General features: G+C 57.3%; 1 protein-coding gene across 1 annotated transcript in view; it reads left to right on the top strand.

The window, feature by feature from the left end:
• The window catches only part of CCDC33 (coiled-coil domain containing 33), a 104,260-nt gene that overhangs the window by 60,591 nt on the left and 21,877 nt on the right, over positions 1–21,792 (top strand). Inside the window, exon 12 of the mRNA XM_041738670.1 lies at positions 5,085–5,279. Within this exon, the coding sequence (XP_041594604.1) occupies positions 5,085–5,279 (195 nt within the window). The remainder of the gene's footprint in view (positions 1–5,084; positions 5,280–21,792) is intronic.

The following is a 21,792-nucleotide window of genomic DNA, read 5'->3' as shown; positions in this document are numbered from 1 at the left end:
CCCCTCCCCTGACCCCACAACTTGCTTTTAGATTAACCCTCTGAAACCATTTTCTGGAGAATGAATTATGGTCCCAGTGAGGATTAACACTCAGACCCTCTTTTGCTAGCAGACAGACTCAGAGCTTCCAGCCCCAGCGCAGGTGCAAGACCATGCAGGATGCCATAATGAGGCTTGTGATATGCATGGGAGGCAGCAAGCCCTCTTGGAGGGTCCCGTTTTCTGAGCCTCGCCTTCAGCTGAAGAGATAAGAACCTACAACTGGGACCACAGGAAATGACAAAGCAGTGACTGATCAGGGAGCTGCTGCACGGGGCTCATTATGGTGCTTGCCAGCGGGCGAGACACCCTTATCAGGGAGAAAATTGCATCAGGCCTCCTGAATTACTAGCGATTGGAAGCAGATTTCTTGGGACGCACTTTGTTAGATACCTAATGAGCGGGATACAGGCGGGCAGAGCCCAAGGCCGGCAGGGAGGGGGACAAATGTCTTTGTTAAACAGAATTTGTCAGTTTCCGCTGCAGGTTCCCGGGGGAGGGTTCAGGGCCAGCTAATTGAATTAAGAGCGTGTGCGCTCCAGCGAGAAGCTCAGGGCGGGGCGAGCGGCGGGCAGGCCTGAGGGCGGGCGCTCTCAGCACCAAGGACAGCAGCTGCACCCTGGCTAGTGGGTAATTGCCAGGGCAGGCTGGAACTGTTGCATTTTGCATGATTAGGGATCTAGGGGACTGAGTGGGTAGGAGGGAGGCAGAAGATGTTAGGGGAGGAGGAGGAAACAGGTGACCCAAGAAGCCTCGAGTCTGTGATGCTATTGGCCTGGTCTGTCCCAACAGACCCTCCTCTACAGGCAACGGCGAGGCCTGAGAGGCATGAGGAAGGGAGTCTTCTCTCCACCATGACACTCACGTGGTGTGGGGCAGCTGTGGCAACACAAGCAGCGGTGGGCTGTGCAGCGAGCCTGAGCCGGTGCATGGCTGTGCATTGCTTTGAGCTCTCAAAGTAGGTCTCCCAATTACAGCCCTAATGAAGCAGGACGCGGTGCAGCCACGGAACCACAGAGTGAGGGGGCCACTTGTCAGCCCCAAGCTGCCTTCACAAGCAGGGGCAAGGCCTGCCGAATAGAAAAGCAAACAAACCGGCCTCTGGGGTGGGCTAGCAGCCTCCACCCCCACCTGGAAGGGGGAGAGCTAGGTAAGGCTGGGCTTAAATAGGGAGGAGTAGTTCCCAAGGCCCTATGCTCTCTCCTCATCCTCATTTTAGCACTGTCTCCCTCCTCCATGCTCCACCCTGACCACCCACATTCCGAGCAGCCTGGCCCCTTCTTATAGCCCCAGACAAGCTCTCTTCTCATGAGAAGCAAGGAAGAAGGGCACACTTGCCTCCCCACAGTGTGGGTAGACTGAAGCTGAGCAGTCTGAATAGGCGATGTTAAGAAGAATTTAGGTACTCTGTGGGGCATTGTGGGCCTCCTGGTGCCCCTGACCTCACATGACAAGAGCAACAGCTTCTGGACCTCCCTTTGGGGCCTCTACTGTGTGGGAGTCTAAAGATTTTTCTATAAAAGTCACCCACTTGCTTGCCCCCAACTCCCAGGGAAGGATGGATCCTGACAAAGTTGATTAGAGCGGGAGAGTAGAATTGTGGGCAGGAGTCCTGCAAGGACAGGTGTGGGAGGTGGGGAGGTACATAAAGCAGCTGTGGGAACAGGTACAGTCCAACACCTGCTATGGAGAGTTCAGAGCAGAGTAGATCCACTGAGTCTGGTAAGGGCTACAGGTAGAGCAGCTGTGGGTCCAAAGGTACAGAAGAGTTGACATTCATCACTACTCTGCCTTTCCTTCCCTCCTCCTGAGAACATCTTCCCCCCATAATCTGCCTCAGAGACTGACAAGGTGAAGTCACTGGTCTGGACTGAGGGGCCAGTGTCATTTTAATTTTATCTTTGTGATGAAAAATTAAATGAATTATACATGATAAATTTCAGAATCCTACATAAAAGTACCTGGTGAGCGGATGTGAGGGTGATCTGGCTGCAACATCTCTCACCCCATTGATCACCAGATTGATTCAGCTGATCTGGTTGGCTAGGCAGATGTCCCCTTCCTCCCTCACTGCTCCACATGCATCCCTCCCGAAGCTGTGCTGTCTAGATTTTGAAGGCCAGTTCCTCAGTCAAGGGTATACGAGTAGCTGTGCTCCCTTGCTAGAACCTCTAAAGCTCTCAAGGTCCATTTGTAGAACACAGGGTGGTCAAGCTTCCAAGACTCCAGATACATCTAAATGAGCCCCTACTTATGACAATCTACCTTTAAAAAAAATTTTTTTTTAAGTACCTGGTAAGTGCCCCGCTTTGATGAGGAACCCAGTAAACGTCAGCTCTGGGTCACTGAGTTTACCCAGCTGGTACTGGGCCTACACAGGGTAGATGTCAGAGAGACAGACTATGGGGGAAGGGACTCCCTCTGCAATGTGTCCCTGCTTTCAGAGCTGATGGGGCACCTCTGGAGACCTCTCTCTTGATTTCATTACTTCCACTTCCTCCCCTAACTGGATTAGATGGCAGTCTATGAAATCCAGGGCAGCAAGATTGGCTTTCTGCCTGGAAATGAGGAGAGATGTCATTACAGGTCCTGAATCAGCATCTCGCCCCAGTCCCAGGGGCCACCTGGTCAATGGGGAGTCCGTCTGGCTAGTTCTTTCCTTCACTCTTTCCTGTATCCATCTACCCACGCATCTCCAGTAATCATTCTGTAGTTCTCCTGCTACAGCCAGTCTGGTGTTCAGCTATTCTGAGCAGGAGACACATGCGGTGCTTTTTCCTATCTAAAACACGAAGACGGGGCACTTGGGTGGCTTAGTTGGTTAAGCATCTGCCTTTGGCTTGGGTCATGATCTCAGGGTCCTGTAATAGAGCCCCACATTGTTGGGTTCCATTCTCAGCAGGGAGTCTGCTTCTCTCTCTCCCTCTGCCCCTTTCCTGGCTCCTGTTCTATCTGTCTCCCTCTCTCAAATAAATAAATAAATCTTTAAAGAAAAGAAAAAACTCAGAGACAACAAGATAACCCCAAACCACCTGACTCAGATGCTATCCAAAGGCACTGGTGTGTTCAGTGGGGAGCCTCTAAACGAATCTCGCCCTCCCTAAACCATAGCTACTGGGAGAGGCAGATGAGAGAGGTGGCCAGGTCTGAAGCCCAGGGGCAAAACAGGCCTGGAAGTTTGGGTACAATAGGTGCCAAAATCAGCCTCAAGGTCACTCAATGCTTCACTCTTCTCATTTCAAGAATCTTCATGTAACTGCTTTCTCTTTGGAAGTGTCTGTCCTTGTACCCACCTGACAGGGTGGGTCAGAGATGAGGCCCAGACTGGACTGGATACCTCTGTTCTTGTATGACTATCCCTTACTCTAATGACAGAGGCCTGAAAGGACTTCCTGTTAATTTCTGTATGCCAGGGATCCCTGGGTGGCGCAGCGGTTTGGCGCCTGCCTTTGGCCCAGGGCGCAATCCTGGAGACCCGGGATCGAATCCCACATCGGGCTCCCGGTGCATGGAGCCTGCTTCTCCCTCTGCCTGTGTCTCTGCCTCTCTCTCTCTCTCTCTGTGACTATCATAAATAAATAAAGATTTAAAAAAATGTAAAAAAAAAAAATAAAAAATAAAAAATAAAAGGGCATAAAGGAATCATTAGTTAAAGGATCCAAGTGGTAAAATGAAGGGTCCTTATCCTGATTCATCTGGTTCATATGTGTGGGTTTTCATATAGTGTCCACTTAAAGAGAGGCTTACCTGTACTGTTCTCCCTCTGTTTGTTCAGGGACAGACATTCAAGCACCTCTAACGTTGAGCACATCCTGTCCTGGTTGGCACTATGCCCCTTGTTCTATTTGCTTCTAGCACAGATGGTGGCATATTTATCTGCTATGTGGCTAAGACAACTCCAACAACTGATGTGGGGTAGAAGCTGGTTGCCTTTGAGCTCCCTACAGCCTTTGAGCAACATGCACGTTAGGGCTAACCATGGATCTCCACCAGAGCTTTAAAGTAATCTCTCCTAAAGGGAGCATAGCACATGTCTCTAAGCCCAGGGAACTTAAAGTTCGGGCAGAAAAACAAAAATGGCAAATGAGCCTGGAGTTAGAGAACAGTGTGAGAGCAGAGAGAGCCAGCTGCTGGTCTGGAACATTCCAGAAAAGCCTTAAGTGAGTGTGGGTGGAGGCCATCAAGATTTCCTGGAGAGGCTGGGATCTGAGTGGGGCTGGGTTCTAGATAAGCAGAGATGAGAGCTGTGGTCCTGCCAAGGGAAGAAGGGAAGAGGAAAAAGAACCTGGAAAGACAAAGAGGAGGCCCAGCAGAGTAGAGAGAGGAGACTGTTTAACAGGTAATAAACAGGTAATAAGGTAGGAGGATACGGCAAGCATGGAATGGAAAAGAAATCTACCCGGCAAAGGGTGTCAAAGGCCCAAGGCTGTTGCTACCATACCAGACGTGAGAGTCCTAGATGGCATGGTTCATTTATTCCTGGAACAAATATGTGTTGTGCACTTACAATGAGGCAGCCACTGGGGATGAACAAAGTCTCTGCCTACATGTCACTTGTGTCCTAGTGTGGGGAGGAGAGGAGGGAGGCAGACACTAAACAAGCAAAAAGAGTTTTTGCAAGTTTAATTTTCCGGCAGAGTTGAGTACTGTGAAGAGTAAAATGGATAATGTGAATAGAGAGTACAGTAGAGGAGGGGTGACTTTAGAGAGAACGGGCCTCTATCTTGAAGGCCAGGGCCCATCCGGGAAGATCACATCTGGGCTGAGACCTGAATGACAAGAAGAGGACAGCCCTGTAAAGACCCATGAGGCTTTCTGGGCAGAGAGCACAGCAGATGGAAAGGCCCTGAGGCAGGAAAGAGCTTGGCTCATTGGAAGAATGCCAAGGACAATGTGGTGAGGCCAGTGAGCAAGGGGGTGGATGGTAGGAGGTAGACGGGCCCGCATGCAGGGCCTCCTGAGCCATGAAGAGGAGAAGCTTGAAGGATCTAGAAAGTACACTTGTGGTAGAAAGACACAAATTTCTTTGCACCTTCTCTTCTCAGAATCCGGAAAACTTCTTGACGCCAAACAACAGCCAAGTTCTTCCCATCCTAGACCCCAAGATCTTAGATGAAAAGTTGGGTACCATCCGTGAATCCTGGTCCAAGGCCACAGTGAGCTCTACAATGGAATCCAGCACATCTACCTCTCAGGAAGCAGAGGTAGAGCCTCAGTTACCCAAGATGTCCCATGAGATGGTGAGTGTTTCCACTCAGCACTGGGAGGGCCAGAGTGGTGATGGGGTCACAGGGAAGGGGTTTGGCTGTCACCTGGTCACTCTTCAGGTGGCAAGGAGGCCTCCCTTTAAGCACACTCCATATGTGACTTACCCCAAAGCTAAACTGGTGGAAGGTGTGGATTCTTCATTTTACAGAGTTTCTTCATCTTTTGAATGGAACTCCCAACACAATTTTCCTCAGGCAAACCCAACACTTGTAAGACACCATCCATTGACTCAGGTAGTGAGCAACCCAGAACTTTCTCAGGTACACGTCCACTGGGTAAAGGAAAGCCCCTCTGAGTCATTAGTTTTGATTTCTCAAAGAAGAGTTTGGGGCTCAAAGAAAAGAGGATGTCATCTCTGGTTAGAGTCTGTGCCCTTGCTCATGGCTGCTGCTGCGGCCCCCTCCTGGCAGGAGACCAGATGCTGGGAAAGGGTTGATGAAGTGGCGAAGGTGGCATCTTAATTTGGTGAAGGGTCAGTGCTGAGTCCTGGCCCCTTCTTGCAAAGAGGTGAAGAACAGGCTACCTGTAAGACAGTCCAGTCAAAGTCTCCTGCAGGGGTACCACAGGTCCCTTCATGAGTGGCTCCCCCCCTTCTTCCACAGCTGATCCCATGGGGAACATGGATCAGAAAGATCCTGAGGAAAGGCCCCAGCCAAGGCCACTGGCCCCTAGGGAAGCCCAGGGCCTCTTCCTCTCAGGACCTGACCCTCTCCACTGACAGCCTCCGCATCTTCCCCTGGCACTTCTGCACCTTTCTGAAACATGTCCCGTCAGATGAGTAGGAAGGTTTGCAGACCGCTGGGTGTGCCCAGGGTGCTCCCACATGGACTGCCCCTGGCCACCCCGGAGCAGGTCCAAGAGCACTCACGGGCCACCTTCTACACCCCCTTGTCTCACCTCTGCCCCTTGGGAAACAGCTCTAGGGGCTGACCTGCCAGCCCGGCTCTCAACTCGGTTGAAAATAAACATTCAGACCTTGTCTTTGGAGACTTTGGCAGCATGAATAGTGCCTGTGGTCACTCTTCATCGTCTCTTAAGGATTCTGCTGTATGAGATGGTTCTAGACTGCAGCTTGAGAAGTCAAGGTTAGCCAAGAGCAGGAACTGTTCTTAAGCAAGAGGCCGAGTAACCATTGTGAACGGTGGAGGGGAGGAGGAGAAATATGTAGCCCAAGAGCATGACGACAAGATTCTGGAAGGTTCTGAGCGCCTACAAGGGGGATTAGGGCTCCCCTGTACCCACAGGCTGAGTGGCTGTGAGTTAGGTGCATCATCCAGAGATGCGTGCCCTCTCTGAGAATCACCCAGTAGCCCTGTTGGCGGGCTCGTCCTTCTACCTTCCCCCTTGCTGGGCACCCGGCTAGATGGTGGTATCTCCTAATTTGATATAGGGTGGCAATGAGGAGGCCCCGAGGTGGGGTGACCCTGCCGAAGGCTTCCAAACCCCACTCTCCCATGCTGCCTTCCCCAGGCCTGTGCTGTTCAGCCAACCTGACACCACTGGGTCCCTCAGACACTCATAGAATATTCAGTACACTGGGCCTGCCCTTCTCCCTTGCCCATCACACCCTGTGTCAGGCCCCCTTTCCCTCCCAACCCTGCATCATCTGTCCCTTCCCACCTCTCTCTCTCAGCTCAGATTTACCATCTGGCTATTCCTACCTCTGGTTCTTTGCCCTCGTTGGGTCTGGAAGACCCAGCCCCCAGTTCCAGCTCCTACCCACTGGCCAGAGCCTGCACGGACCGGGGCAGGACCCAGACATTCACATGGCCGGCAAAGCCCCATCCCAAGCAATAGAGCGTGGGTGAGGAGCAATGTGCAGCTCCGTGAAATCGCAGGTAGCCATGCAGCAATGGGTCACTGTTCCATAGCAACCAAACAAAATTACATAGCGATAGACGAGCTCATGCAAACAAGAGACAAAGTGACAAGCAATAGAACGCAGTCAGGGAGCGGTGCTGTATAGTTGCATAGCAATAGACCCCAGCCCTGCAGTGACCCTCCACGGCACCGTATTACGGGACACGGGACCGCAGACTACCGTGGTAGTGAGCACAGAACACAGTACGTAAGCTGCAGGCAGAGGCCCAGAGCAATAGAAGATACTCGAATAACACTTGAACACATCCGGGTGGCAGTGGCCCCCTCGCAGGGTGTGACTCCTGGATGTGTGGCCAGCAGCAGAGCCCGGGGCCGGGGGTTGGTGGCAGTGGGACCCAGTGACATGGCAGTGGTGGAGTGGCCAGCAGACGACAAGCTGCCTCCCCTCCTCTCTCCACCTCTGTGTTCAGACCGTGAGCCTCTCATTGGCACCGGATTCCTGGTGCATTTGTGTGTCTCGTCTTGTAGTGGGGTCTCCAGAGCCCAAGAAACAATTTTGCCTGAGTCTCTCCAGAGCCTACTCTGGCTTAATAGGAAATCTAACATTTTCTGGAGAAAGGAACACCTTGGGAAGAGAGGAGGAGGTGGAGGGGATGCCGGGTCGGTCCCCTCTCCGCGAAGAGGCCACGGGTGCTCCCCGCTGCCCCAGGGCCTGCCAGCCTCCGCTCTAGCCGCCCCCTGGGCACCCTTCCCCGAGTACACCCTCGGGTCCGCCTTCATTCCCAGCTGCAGTCCTGCCCAGTCTCCCATTGCAGGCTGGTCTTCACACAAGCTTTTCAGGTGCCACTGTGTGCACGTGGTGCAAAGCTCCTGTCCCGAGTGGACCCACTGGGACCAGGGGTCCATGGGTGTGGTCTCCGGTCAAGTGTCGGGTTTGGCAGAGCTGGAGGAAGGGTTTCTGGGTAGCCCAGAAAGTCTTTCCAGGGAGAGGTGGGCTTTTGGGTGTGAGGAATGCAACGTCAGGAGTCTTCAACCCCCAAACATGAAACAACTTGCAAGCATCCCCCTTCACCCCTCCCGCCCTCCCCCAGCCCACCTCCTGCTGAGCGGGTAACAGGAGGGCTCCGGTTGGGTTCACAGAGGCCTTCTAAAGCCCCTGCCCCCCACTGCCCACTGCCCACCCCCACTGGGGCAGCTACAGCAGCAGTTCCTCCAACCTGCCAGAAAACCCAAACCCCCATCCCCTGCCAGGTGCCCAGTGCTGTGTGCAGAGGTGCAGGGGGAGGGTGGTGGACGGAGAGGCCCAGGGCCCGGGCTCTGCAAGTTCTCCGCAGGCGGGAGAGAGCCCCACTCCACAAATAGCAGAACGACACAGACTAGGCTCACGGGAAGCAGGTGAGGGATGATTGGCAAAGGGGCGCGGCTGGCACCATTTCTCTTCTTAAGTGCCACAGTCACCCAGCATTGCCGTGCACGCCCAGTGAGCCCTCAGGAAGAGAGAGGAGCAAGGAAGGCTTCCTGGAGGAAGCAGAAGTACTCAGTACTTCTTGCCATTCAGGAAGTGTGTGCTGAAATTCCAGCGGAGGGTCTTTACCCTCCTCTCTCCAGCTCCCTCACTCCACTCCCCGCCCACACACCCCCTTCTCCCTCCCCGTCCCCGCCCCCCAACCTGGGCATCTCCCTGCTTCTGCCTTTCTTCGGTTTTCTCTTTCTTTCTGATTCTCTGGCTCTCTCTCTCTCTCTCTCTCTCTCTCTCTCTCACTCCCCCCTCCCTCCCTCCGGTGCTGGCAGACCAGAGGGCCCTCAACCAGCAGATGAATAATTGACAAGGGTTGTTTAAAGATTCAGTGGAGTTTTCCCTCCTCACCACACTGGAATAACTCATTTCTCTCATTCTCTCTTTGAAAGCCTCTCCCCCTGCCTCCATCTCCCCTTGCCGGTGCCCACGTGCCTGCCCCCCTCTGAGTGCAGCTCTTGGGTCTCTCCTTTTCTGAAGCCTGCTGGACCCCAGAATGATCCTGTTTGGCCCTCATTTCCTTAACATCACTTGCCCCGCGGCACCACCCCCTTTAACCTCTCCGAAGGGTGGTAGGTTGACTTCAGCTCCCCCAGATAGCATGTCCCCAAGAAAGAGCGCCCCATTTCATGGACCAGGAGAGGAGGGCAGGCCGGAGGAACTGTGACTGTCCCAGATGGCACAGCAGCAGAGATGGGGTTCAGGGCACTGGGGGGCAGGCCTCGGAGCCCAGCGCCCACCCCCCACCCCAGGCCCCTCCGCAGGGGGAGAGGTGCTGGCTCTGTCCCGCCTGCCCAGGGTAGTGCTGAGCACTCTGTCCTTGAGCTTCGGTCTCTCCATCTATAGCACAGGAGAGCTGCTCACCCTGCTCAAACGGCCCCTGAGGACCAGATGGGACAGATGAGGCCCTTTACAAAGGGGGGGACTGGGGGTGTAGCAGAGATACCGTGCTGCGTGCCTGCCTGCATGGCCTGAGTGTGCCCAGCCATCCCTGTGTGCCCAGGGGTCCCCAAGCCATAGGACTTGCAGTCTTAGCCAGAGACAGACTCAGCTGAACCAGGAAGAGGGTCACCTGCATGGCATGGGCCTTCCCCCTCCCCAGCCCCACTTGGGTCGTGGCTGCCACAGCCTCACCATCTCCGCAGCCCACAGCGACAGGACCCCCATCTTCTGCCCGCCTGGCCCCCTGCACACTGCCCCCTGCTCTCACAGAGCTCTCACTGGCTCCTGGAGGTGACCTTGAACTCCCTTCCCTCTCTGGGTTCCTTCCTCTGTCAGCAGAGGAGGTTGGAGCAGATGTTCCAGAGTCCCCTGGGGCTCCTGCGCTGACCAAAGCCTTGGTCCTGCCCTGGCCCCTCCCCGACCCCCACCCCCAGGATGAGATCTGTAGGCTGGTGGGGCTAGGGTCAAGGAGCTCAGGCCAGGCCCCGCTCCCAAGGCACCACCTGGCAGCAGGTGGCAGGTCCTGGCAGTGGTTACCTGAGTATGACACTGCCTACGCTGGCGGCAGGAATGTCCATCTTGGGAGAAGGTATGGCAAAGGCCAGGAGTCTTGGGCCCATGAGCCTGAGTGGCACGGAGCTCGACCTGAGACGCAGATCACCCCGGTCCTGTGTCTGAGCCCCACCAGGGGACCTCGATACTTTGGGCCACAAGAGGCAGGGAAAACACTAGAGAATCCAAGTGGGACAGAGAGAGAGAGCATGTGGCCGTCCGCCGGCTCAGGGCTCAGCAGCCTCCAGGAGGTGAGCCTGACTGGGTTCCCCTCCCGGCCACTCCACACAAGCCACCAGATGCAGTCTTTGAAACGGAGCATCACTGTCACCTTGTCCCTCTAGCTCCAGCTCCTCTCAGTCTGTAGTCCCCAGCTCCCCTGCCCGGTGCCCGGGCCCCAGCGTGCCCGGGCCTCTTCTGTCCTGTTGCCTCTGCAAGCACCCGTGTCCTGAGGCCCAGGCCGGGGCATATGTTCATCACACACAAGCATTGTGCACACGCAGCCCACGCCACCCCTCCAGGCCCAGTTCCCACCGACAGGACGTCCTCTGGGGGCTCCAGCCCTCCCCAGCTCCTCCCCTGCACCCCGCGGCTGCTAAACTGCGAGCTCCCGTGTTGGCACTGGGCAGGGGGCACATTCCTAAACTTAGATCTTGGAGTGGGCGGCTGTCACAGCTCTCGGACCCACCTGAGGCCCTCACCAGCTCCTGACTCTTCCTCTCCGGACTCTGTCCTTCTCTTCTTCCACATACAGGGAGAGGGAGAGAGAGAGCCAGCTCACAAGCATTTGAGGAAGGGAGGTAAGGGAGAAAGGTGGGAAAAAGTAAGAAGACCATCCTGCAGGTGTCCTGTTGTCTCCCCCAGCAGCCCCTCCCCTCCTCTCCAGGCAGCCCCAGCAGGCTTCTGTCTCCACCACACCAGAGCTATGTGACCTTGGATGAGTCACACCACCTCCCTGGGCCTGTCTGCCATTGTTAAGTGGAGGGAATAGTCTCTCCTGTCCCCCTCTTGAGGCTGCAAGGAGGATTAAGGAGAGCAGATGGCAGTGCGCTGGAAATGGGAGGGCTGGCCACCGTGCCGGAGGCTTAGGACTGCTCGCTGTGTTCATGTGTTCATGGGCCCTTCGAGAAGGAGAGGGAAGCTGTGGGGGGGTGGGGCAGGCACTGCCGCTCTCCACCCTCTGACCCTTTCTCCAGAAGGGCCGTTCCCAGACCCCTAGCCCACTCCTCTCCCCCCTCACCCCCGCCCTATGAGTCTCTGGAGGGCCATCCTCCTCCCCCATCCATCACCTGGGACTAAAGAGATTAATAAACAAGACTCATAACTCAGCTGCTGGGATGCAGCAGATATTTACGGCTCCGTTTCAATTTGCAGAGAGATTAAGTGTTTGTCGATTTATTGTCTCTTGGTCTGTGTGAGCGCCCAGCAAGACCCCCTGCAGGCCGGCCGCCCTCCCCGACTCCGCAAGCTCACACGCTGGTGGGCGCAGCACCCCCTGCCTGGTCCCTGGAGCAGTGGGGAGCCTGGTGCCACCCAGCAAGGGGAAAGCCACTGGCTGCTGGAGTGGACTTGTCTTTCTGATCAACTTGACCACAGGGGCGAGTGACCTTGGCCCCAGGAAAGGGTCCCCAGGCCCCTGGAACAGGGTTATTAGACAAGATGGGGGTACCAGGGGCAGCCCCAGTGGCGCAGCGGTTTGGCGCTGCCTGAAGCCCAGGGTGTGATCCTGGAGATCCGGGATCGAGTCCCACGTTGGGCTCCCTGCATGGAGCCTGCTTCTCCCTCTGCCTGTGTCTCTGCCTCTCGCTCTCTCTGAATAAATAAATAAATAAATCTTTAAAAAAAAAAGATGGGGGTACCGTCCTTAGATGATCCAGAGGGTCCTTCCGGGGCTCCCACCATACTCGTGTCTCCCCATGGGTGAAGGGTCCGTGGGGCTGGGCAAAGTATCACAACTGTAGGTTACATTCTGGGTATCTAAGACCCCAGAATTCCCTGCTCAGATGGACCTGAGTCTGCTCTTGAGAACCATGCAGACTTCTTCCCAACCCGTCCTCCCCAGAGTCGAGTACTTTCAGGGAGAAACAGGGCCAGGCCCAGGGGATGGCCCTTTGGGGACAGAGGGTGGCCCATGCCAAGAGCCTCCTCTTATGCCCCTTTCGCAGGCCCCACAGACAGTAGGGATCAGATCTGGATGGGGAGGCACACTTCCAGTGAGAGAGCCTCCCGCTGGGGAATGGGACAGCATGGGGAAGCTGGGAGGGCGGTGGCACCAGCCCCAGGGGCTGCCCTGGTGTGGGAGTGCTTGAGGAATAAGAAGGGGGCACAGAGAACAAACGTCAGGGGCTCCCCACCCGCGTGGCCCCAAGCTGCCTCTCTCCTTCCCTGGTGACTGTGGCCTGGTGCACACACGCATGTATGCATCCGTTCATTCGTTGATTAGGCCAGCTTTCTGTGCCCGAGCTACGTGCCCGCCCTGTGGCCTGTGGCCTTGCCCTGCACAGCCCTCCCACCTGTTCAGCTGAAGCAGGCTCCAGTTCGGTCTCCACCACTCAAGAACTGTGTGACCGTGGCTCGACCCTTCCCCCTCTCTGGGCCTGTCTCATCTGTTGAGGGCATAACTCCCCCCATCCCGACTGCTGAGGTGCTGGAGAGGACGGAGAGAGGGGATGGCGTGCGTAGGAAAGTACATCACTAGATCACTAGTCACTACATCAGGGACGAGTGTAGGAGGGTGGCCGGGAGATCGTGGGGACACAGAGGGCCGTGTACCTAACACCCCGTCCCACCCCAGATGTCAGTCATTAGTGGTTGTCAGTACGAAAGCCATGACAGATCTTTGATTTGCTGGTAGAAGAGAAGTACGGGTCGGTGAACTTGTTCCTTTTTTTTTTTTTTAAAGATTTTATTTATTTATTCATGATAGACATAGGGGGAGAAAGAGGCAGAGACACAGGCAGAGGGAGAAGCAGGCTCCATGCAGGGAGCCTGATGTGGGACTTGATCCCGGGACTCCAGGATCACGCCCTGGACCAAAGGCAGGTGCTAAACCACTGAGCCACCCAGGGATCCCCGGTGAACTTGTTCCTGTGAGGGGCCTGTTGAGTCGAGATTATCTGTGTGTCTGTATGTCTGTGTGTCTGTCTCTGTATCTCTCTCCAAGTTGGGACCGTGGTCAGGGTTCTCCCCGAGAAGCACTGGGGGGCCCTCCCTCCTTCCAATCTAGTCCTGAAGCTAGGACCTCAGTTTCTCTCTCTGTCAAATGGGGAGGATGCATCCCTGCAGTGAGAGGTGAGGAAGTCTTAGGGCGTGGAGGGGAGAACTGAGGGAAGAGATGGGACTATGGGTTGGCCAAGTCGGGGCCTGCCCCAACAGGGGATGTGGATGAGGGGCCCACTGGGGCAGAAGCCCCTCAGAGGAGTGAGAAAAGTAACAGCTGAGGGAGCTTGGGACGGGACGGGTGCCTAGAGACCTGTGTCTGGTTCTGACTGCCGCTGACCTAAGCAGTCACCCTGGCTGCACCCCCTCCTCTCTGGGCCCCAGCGCCCCCTCTGTGGAGAGAGTGGCTTGGTCTTGCTGATTGCCCCTTTCATCTGGCCAACAAGGCGGACGGAGGCAGGACGACCTCGGCTCTGCTCCGTGGAGACAGCTGGCACCACGTGGCATCGCTGCCCATCTCCGCTCCTGATTAAACACTGGTGGGTGGGCCAGAAGCGCGGCTCTCTCAGGAAACAAAGCCGAGGTCTGAGGCCATAAATTGCTGAGGGCTCGAATCATCGATTGGTGCGCGTAGGAGAGACTACAGAACCAGGGGTGATACCTGGGAAATGCGGCCCATTCCTTCTGCCAACTGCCAGCTTAGCCCTCCTCGCAATAATGCTGACTATGCCCACCCATCTCTACTGAGCCCCTACTCTGATCCCAGAACTTTAATCATAATCTCGTTTCCTCCATGCACCAACCTGATGAAGGACGGGCAGTTATCATCCCCACTCTACAGCTGGGGAAACTGCTGGAAGCTCAGTAGCCCTCCCAGGACCCTAGGGCAAGACGGAGGGGGAGCAGTCATTGGTCCAACCCAGGTCTGGGGTCTCCAGTCCCTGTCCCTGCTCCTGCGGCTGCCTTGGCCAGGCCTCGGGACTCAGGAGTCAAGAGCCTGGTGAGCTGGACTCATCGCCTTCCCAGCCTATCTGTCCGGGTGGGAGGGCTGCCTCAGTTTGCTGGTAAACACCAAAACAGAGCTCTGGGGCCGCGGCTCCCGTCCCCAGGCCCACCCCAAGCCTGTGAGAGGACGGGTGGAGGTCTGCACACTGCACGTCTAAACTCCGAATTACTAATAACTAATAATTAAGCTGTTAAATGTGTTCTGTTCTAGTCTTCCTTCACAAATACACTTTATTCACCAGCTCAGATAATCCCCATCTTCCCACTTTGGACCCTGGCAACATGGTGGGTGTCGCTCCCAGGCCCTGCCCCTGGTTCTCCATATCCCAGGAGGTGCCCCCTTTTCAGTCCCATAGGCCGATGGCCCAATGACCACGTGAGACTTCTCTCGGTGCCCTCAGGAGGACAAGCCCTGGAAGTCGGAGGGAGTTCTGGGGTCCCGGGTACGGGGGGGTTGTGGTCTGGAAGGGTGCTCAGGCTCGGGGTGGGCTCAGCTCCTTGGCCCCACCAACTCCTCAGCCCAGGGCGGTGGCCAGAGCAGGACCCTGTAACCCGCGGGCCCAAGGTGGGGGCTGCCCACCAAGGCTAAGGGCAGGACAGCCCCCCCCCCAGCTCAGGGACTCCTTTAGGCCGCACCCCTGAGCTCTGATTAAATGCTTTTCAGTACAATCCAATTTCCTCCTGACGGGCACTAGAAAAGCCCCGTCTGTCCACATGCACACATGCACATGCACACACACACATGCACACACACGCACACACAATGCATTTGGTGTTAAATACCCAATCAGGTCCAAAGATAACAGAGAAGGGCCAGTTCACTCCCAGTTTAATCAGATAAAATGCTCATTCATCGGCTCCTGCCAGCAGCTGACGTCTCCTCCTCCTCAGCCGCCAGGGCCCAGCAGGGTGGGGGTGTGGGAGGGGGGCTGGAGGGGGGCCCTGGGGGGGAGACATGGGCTAAGTAGGTGGGCTGTGCCTTTAAATCTTCAAGGAGGGGGGCCAGCACTGCCCACCGGGGACTAATTATCCTTCAGCCTTTCGCCAGCTCTTACTCAAACAGACAAAAGGGGGGCTCAGCAGCCCCGTGGCGGTGGTGCTAAGCAGTTTTTTTCACTCTCAGATATGCAAATGGGCGGCGGCCTGGTGGCCCCTCGGGATGGCGTGGGGAGGGGGTGGTCGGTCTGGCAGGGGCTGGGGGGGGGCTGGTGGCTGGGCCCCCTCGCAGGACAGTTTTGGAGACTGGAGGCATCTCACCCTCCCTCCTCTGGCTGCTTCACAGGGGGGGAGCCTGATGGAGGCCAAGAGGACGGCCCCTCCCTCTCCTTTATGGGGGTCGGGGCTCCCTCAGCAAGCTGGCCTGGAGACCAGGAGCTGACAGCCCAGATGGCGCCCTCCTGTGCACTTGGCCCCTCCCTTCTAGGACTTAGCCACCAGCTAAACTAGCCAAAGCACAAATCTAGTTGTTGCCCCTGCCATACACCTGTCTGTAGCTCCCTCACCTGGTGGCCCTGTGACCTCTGAAGCCTGTGCCCCAACCCAGAAGATTCCACCCATGCCTAATCTAAATGGTAGTCACTCAGTTCCAAGCTTTGGCTGCTCTGCTCAGCCTGCCTTATGCCCCCGCCTGCAGCCCCACTCCAGGTACCTGGCATACAGTAGGCGCTCGGTAAACGCGTCCAGGAAATGCATACAGTGCCCGTTCCTGGGCAGCCACATAACCCGGGGAGACGACAGGTCTGGATCAGAGACAGGAAGAGTGCCTTCTGCTTAGCCCCCGGCTGGCACCTACTAGAAGCTCAGTCTTTCCAGCTGTGAAATGGGGTGATGATAACCCTTTCCCTGCAGGCTGGCTGCCAAAGCTCCCTGCCTGGAGAGGGCTCGAGGACTTGTGAAGGGCCTCTGGCAGCTTATCAGTCACAGTAAGGTGAAGAGGACAGTGTGGGGAGAGGGCGGTTAGAGGCCACATGCCATCTCTCTCAGCCCCTCCAAGGCTCTCCTATCAGGCAACCTCCCTTGGGGAATCCATCCCCACTCTGGATGGGTCTCTGCCCAGCTGAGGATTTTACTGCCATCTCAGTAGGAGGGGCCTGGGGCCTGGACCCGGGCCTCCCCTGGGAGGGGAGCTTAAACACTCCGGGAGGCGGGTCCTGACGCAGGAGTGAAGAGGGGCTTAGTGCAGAAGGTCTGGCTAATCGGGATTTGGATTGTGAGACTGAAGCCGGGGCCTGAGGTGGGCAGGAGACAGGTATCCCAGGAGAAAGAGTGGGTGGCAGGGCAGGGGGGCAGGAGGGGGGTGACCCCAAGCAATGGGAGATGCCCTCATGAAGCTCCCTCCCCTCACTGCTGCCTGTGTTGTGAATGTCTGGGCCCAGGAGGATGGATTCATGGGAAAGGATGAGTCATGAGGGGGCAAGCAGCCAGGAGAGGCCGGGCAGCAAGCCAGGTGAGAAGGGTCTCTAGGGATCCCCGGGTGGCTCAGCAGTTTAGCGTCTGGCTCAAGGCATGATCCTGGAGACCCGAGATCGAGTCCCACATCTGTCTCCCTGCATGGAGCCTGCTTCTCCCTCTGCCTCTGTGTGTGTGTGTGTGTGTGCGTGTGTGTGTGTGTGTGTGTGTGTGTCTCATGAATAAATAAATAAAATCTTAAAATAAAATAGGCTTTATCTAAAAAAAAAGGGGGTCAGTCTCTAAAGGGACCAATAGCCATGAGACTCAAATCTCCAAAGGCAAAGTGTGACACCTGGATTTCCAGAAGCATTGCCCAGGAGTCCGAAAGCAGACGCACCTAGTGAAGCCTGGCAGAAATGGAGTACAGTGTCTAGTAACTCAGGGCTGGGGAGAATGTGCCAGCCTGGGCTGGAGGCAGGAGGGCAAACCAGCCGCAAAAGGTCTAGCCACTGAGGATGAGGGGTGAGGAGAGGACATAATAGCCCCTAAGAAGGAATCTAGCTGGGGTTGGGGAGGCAGAGACAAAGTAGGTGAGCTCCCAGGACGGGGACCTACATATGTCCAAACCCCAGCACCTATTAAGGGATTGCCCAGCCATGCCAGCCTCCCCTCCAGAAAGCCCCTGGAGTCTGCTCCTTCCAGCTCACCAGGCCTGGGCATTTGGAGTAGAAGACCCTCCCCTCTCCATGGACTCCCCCATTGCGGGCTGTCTGGTGGGGCTAGGGTGAGCACGGAGAAAGAAGGAGCTCCAGCTCCCCTCTCCCCAGTCCCTTCTCTATCCACCGCCTACCCCCCAACCCAGCTCAAGATTGTCTCAGCCTCCTTGGGTCCCTCCAGACACCCCCAGATGTCCTGCCTGGGGCTCCTACCCCACAGCAGAGACCTGGCCGGTGGCCCCCAGGACTTCTCCCCCAACCCGCAGCCCAGCTCTGGGGCTCCAGGAGGGGACACAGAATGGGAATTGGGGGCACACACACCTTCAATAGAAACGATAAAAGGGCGCAGGTGGGAAATAGCGAGCTTAGAATTCACACCTGGAGAACACAAGAACCTGGAGATGGTGCTCTGTGCCAGAATCCCAGTCCGCGGCGGCCAAAGCCAGCCAGGACACACCTATGATCCAACGGGTTGGGTTTATTGATTCATTGTGGCCAAGGGGTGGGGGGCATCGGGAAGGGTGGGTTGGAAAGGACAGAAAGGCTGCAGCTCGAGTTAGGCGACGTGGGGGTGTTCGAGGACGTGGGATTTCGCTCTGGTTGGATGCTCTAGGGACGCGGGGTGGTTCTCACCCGGGAGGCAGCAAGGGCACAACACGGGCTAAAACTGTCCTCAATAAAGAAGCAGCAGGCACTCAGTTTGGCCAGGGAAGGCTGCTGTGGGGTCATTTCTGTGGTTTGAACAATGTTCGTGTTTTATCTGTGTTCACACGTGGTTCTGAGTGGCCTTGGTTTTGTCTTGCTCCAGCACGGTCTGAGCGTGGCTTTGTATGAAGGGCGGCGGGGGGCTCAGTCAGTTGGGCGTCCAACTCTTGATCTCAGCTCAGGTCTTGATCCCGGGGTCCTGAGTTCAGGCCCCATGCTAGGCTCCCTGGAGGGTGTGGAACCTACTTACATTTAAAAAAAAATTTTTTTTTTTTTTAAATAAAAAGAGGCCTCAGATGATGCTGTGAAGTGATGTCCGGCAGCAGGCCCAGGTGTAGCCGTGCAGGCCAGGCCATTGCCGGGCGCCAGGGCTGCTTGGCTCTCTCGGGGCCTCCGGCACGGTGACTGGGGACAGGGGGGGTGGGGGCAGGGGCGTGTGTTACACACGCACTGGTGCCAGGCACTGTGCTCAGCCCCGGACCGACTCTGCCTGCTCGGCTTCATCATAGCCCTCTCCCCATTGTACAGATGGGGAAACTGAGGCTCAAAGGGGCAGAGTGCTCGCCAGAGTCAACGCCAGCTGGAAACACCCCCGGTCCCGCGCCCTTGGCCTGAATCAGGCTGAGCTCCGTCGGCTTCACGGGGCCCGAGACCCTACAGCGCGTGGGGCCCGAGACCCTACAGCGCGTCCCCCAGGCATCCCGGTGGGGCCCCTCCTGCTGCAGGGGTTCAGCCCGGCTGTCACGGCCAGTCCCCTGGGCCCAGAGGTGTGAGGGGTAATGAGGCCCCGTAATTAAGGTTCCTGGAGATGCGGCCGGGAGATTTATAGACAGGCTCTGTCGATATGGCTTGGGCTGCGTCCGGGGAGAGCTAAGTGCTCGTTACAGCCTCGCCCCACGCCCGCCCTGCCCCCCAACCTCCCCCCGGCCTCAGGCCGCCTGCGCAGCGCCTGTGTACACAGGCTTCGCTCAATTAATTTGCACTTGTTGGCACCATCTGTTCTTTTCCTGTGTCCTTATCAGGCGTGTATGGGTCCTGCCTCCTCCTCAGATGGGCTCCAGAGCAGGGACTGGCTCCCCGCAGGCTGGGGCCCCTGGGGTGGGGCAGCTCCCCTCCCCCAGGCCGGGCTCCCCAAGGCGCGCCCAAGACCTCCTCCCCCTGCACCTCCCTCCCTCGCCTCGCCCTGGGGAGCTGTGCTGTCTGGCCCCTGGCAGGTCGGTCCCCCGCCCCCAGCCTGGCCCCTTCGGGCAGGGCCTGGCCCTCCAGAGGAAGCCCCGGGCCCCAGTCGAGCCATCCCCTGGAAGGCTGGCTGCCCCTGGGGGCTAAGAGGCCCCCGGCTCCGGGCCCAGCGTGGCCTCCCGCGGCCTGAGCTTTGGAAGGCGTCTGCTCCAAGAACAGTGACATCACTGAGTCACAGGGGTGGAGGGGTGAGAAGGCCCTGCCAAGTCTCTCTTTCTCTTGAGTACATGGGTCAAGGGGGCTCCAGGGGCCTGGACTTGGGCAGCCCCCAGAGCAGGGCGGGCATGGCCTGGTGGCCCCAGGATGCCAGGCAGATGGCCCAGCCAGACCAGTGAGTAAAGGCAACATCCCAATAACGCCTGCCCTTGGCTGTCTCCCCATCCCAAGGCTCTTGGTGGCTGGCATCCTAGCCCTACTCCTCTCGGGGCTGCTCTCGCCTCCAGAAGGGTCTCTCAGCAGCTGCCAGCTCTGCTGGACTGTGCCTCCAGTTTCCCCAGATGGCCAGGCTTTCCTGAGCCTGGGGGGGGGGGGGGGGGCGGTGAATGCAGGCTGGCTCTGCTGTGAGAGACTGGCAAACCTCTTGCCCTCCCTCTCAGGCTCCAGTGACCTGGGAAGCACGCTGGCATATTTACAAGGAAATCAGGCCTCATCCTGGGAGTTATGTTTGGAAATTCATAGTCAGTATGTAGCTGCAGCCCAGCGCACCTCACCTGACTTAACAGGCTTAACAGGTTGGGCCTTGGCCTGGCATTCAATGCCCTATGACTAGACCCTACAGCCACGCCAGCTTCATCTCCCACCACCTGTCCTCACTGTCTCTCTACACTTCCCCCGGGTGCCAGGCAGCTTCTAACATTCATACCTTTGCCCCTGCTGTTCCCTCAGCCAGGAATGCACCTCTTCCTCTCTCTTTTGGCACCTGGCAAACTCTTACTCTTCCTTCAAAACCCATTACCAAACTCCTTCTGGGATGGCCTCCTTCACACCTCTGCCTGCACCCCAGGGCATGAAGGGGCCTGGCTGAGGGGCTCTCCAACTACTACTGTGCTGATATATCGTGTCACACTGTGCCTGCTGCCACATTAACTACAACACAAGCTCCTCGAGGATGATACAAGCTCCGAGCCTTGGTCACATCTGTATCCCTGGTGCCCAAATGGGGCTACTAGAGAGTATGTGTTGAACTGGAGCGTGCCCAGCATCTTTGGCCTGGGCTGGGGGAAGGGCAGTACTCACGGCCCCCCATAAATAGAAGGTGACTCCCCCTTGTTCCTCTGGCTGCCCACCAGTAGTGTCATGGAAGCCTCAGGTGGGCAGCAGGCTCGTTAGGGCAAATGCAGCACTGGGGAGGCACACAAGGAAGGGGCTTTGCCCAGCTCCCTGCCCACCCTCCCCCCATCGGGCCCTGCCCTGGGCCCATCCCAGGGACCGAGGAGTCCTCTGCCATGGACGATTCCAAGTATCCTGCCCAGGCACGTGGGTGGGGGGCTGGGATTCAGCAGGGTGGTGAGAGGTGAGGGGGGTTCAGGCCTACCAAAGTGTTTCAGGCCCACTGGTAGCATATCCGCCAGGAGAGGGTCTTAGGAATGCAGACTCATGCTCAGCTGGCACAGGCTGGGCCTGCAGGCCCTGGTGTCTCAGGCTCCACACAGCCCACGTGCAGGGGTCGCAGATCCCTGGGGGCCCATAAGCCTCAGCCTAGGCTGGAGCCCAGGCCCACAGCTGGGCAGGGTTCAGAGACACGGGGCGGCATGCCAGAGCAGCGCTGCGGACCTCCTCAGTCCCGGCCTCTTCACCACTCCCGTGTGTCAGACCTGTCACCGGGACATGCTGTTTCAGAACAGCCTCAAAGTGTAGGAGCCAGGCCTAGGACCTGGGGGATGGCGGGCGGGAGCTCAGCGGCCACTGGGGACCCATACGTGCCCTGCCCCGAGCTCCCCTGAGCTGGGGGTCCAGCCTTGGTGAGGAAGTGGAGAACACAGCCCTGCCTTCGTGGGCCGGAAGGCCAGCTGGGGACAGGAGCCAGCCCCAGGCTCCGCGGGCACTCAGTGCTCCCGCCTCACTGCCCTCCCCTGCAGGATGGGCACAGAGGCAGCTGCCCTGAAGGACGGACCTGCAGGGGCGGGGTGAGGCCGCCTCCGTTCTGTGGGTGGAGGAACTACTTCCACTCTCCCCCCAACATCCACCCCCCACAGCTGTGATGGGCTGACCTCGAGGCCATGCTGGGTGAATCGAGCCCCGCTCCCGGGTCACCAGGAGTCTCTGTGTGCCCCTCTTCCTGCTCCCCCTCCAACCTGCTGCCCCGTGCTTCCCACACCCGGTGGGAGGAGGCTCCCCACCCCACGGAGAACCCTAATCCTGACATGGCACCTGTCTGCTGTGTCTCCCCACGCTTTCAGAGGCGGGGGCTCCTTAGCACCCATTTGATTTTTTAGAAAA

The sequence above is a fragment of the Vulpes lagopus genome, chromosome 2, assembly GCF_018345385.1.
Source record: "Vulpes lagopus strain Blue_001 chromosome 2, ASM1834538v1, whole genome shotgun sequence".
NCBI lineage: Eukaryota > Metazoa > Chordata > Mammalia > Carnivora > Canidae > Vulpes > Vulpes lagopus.
Note: the sequence above shows the minus strand (reverse complement) of the source record. Positions and strands in the feature narration are given on the sequence as shown.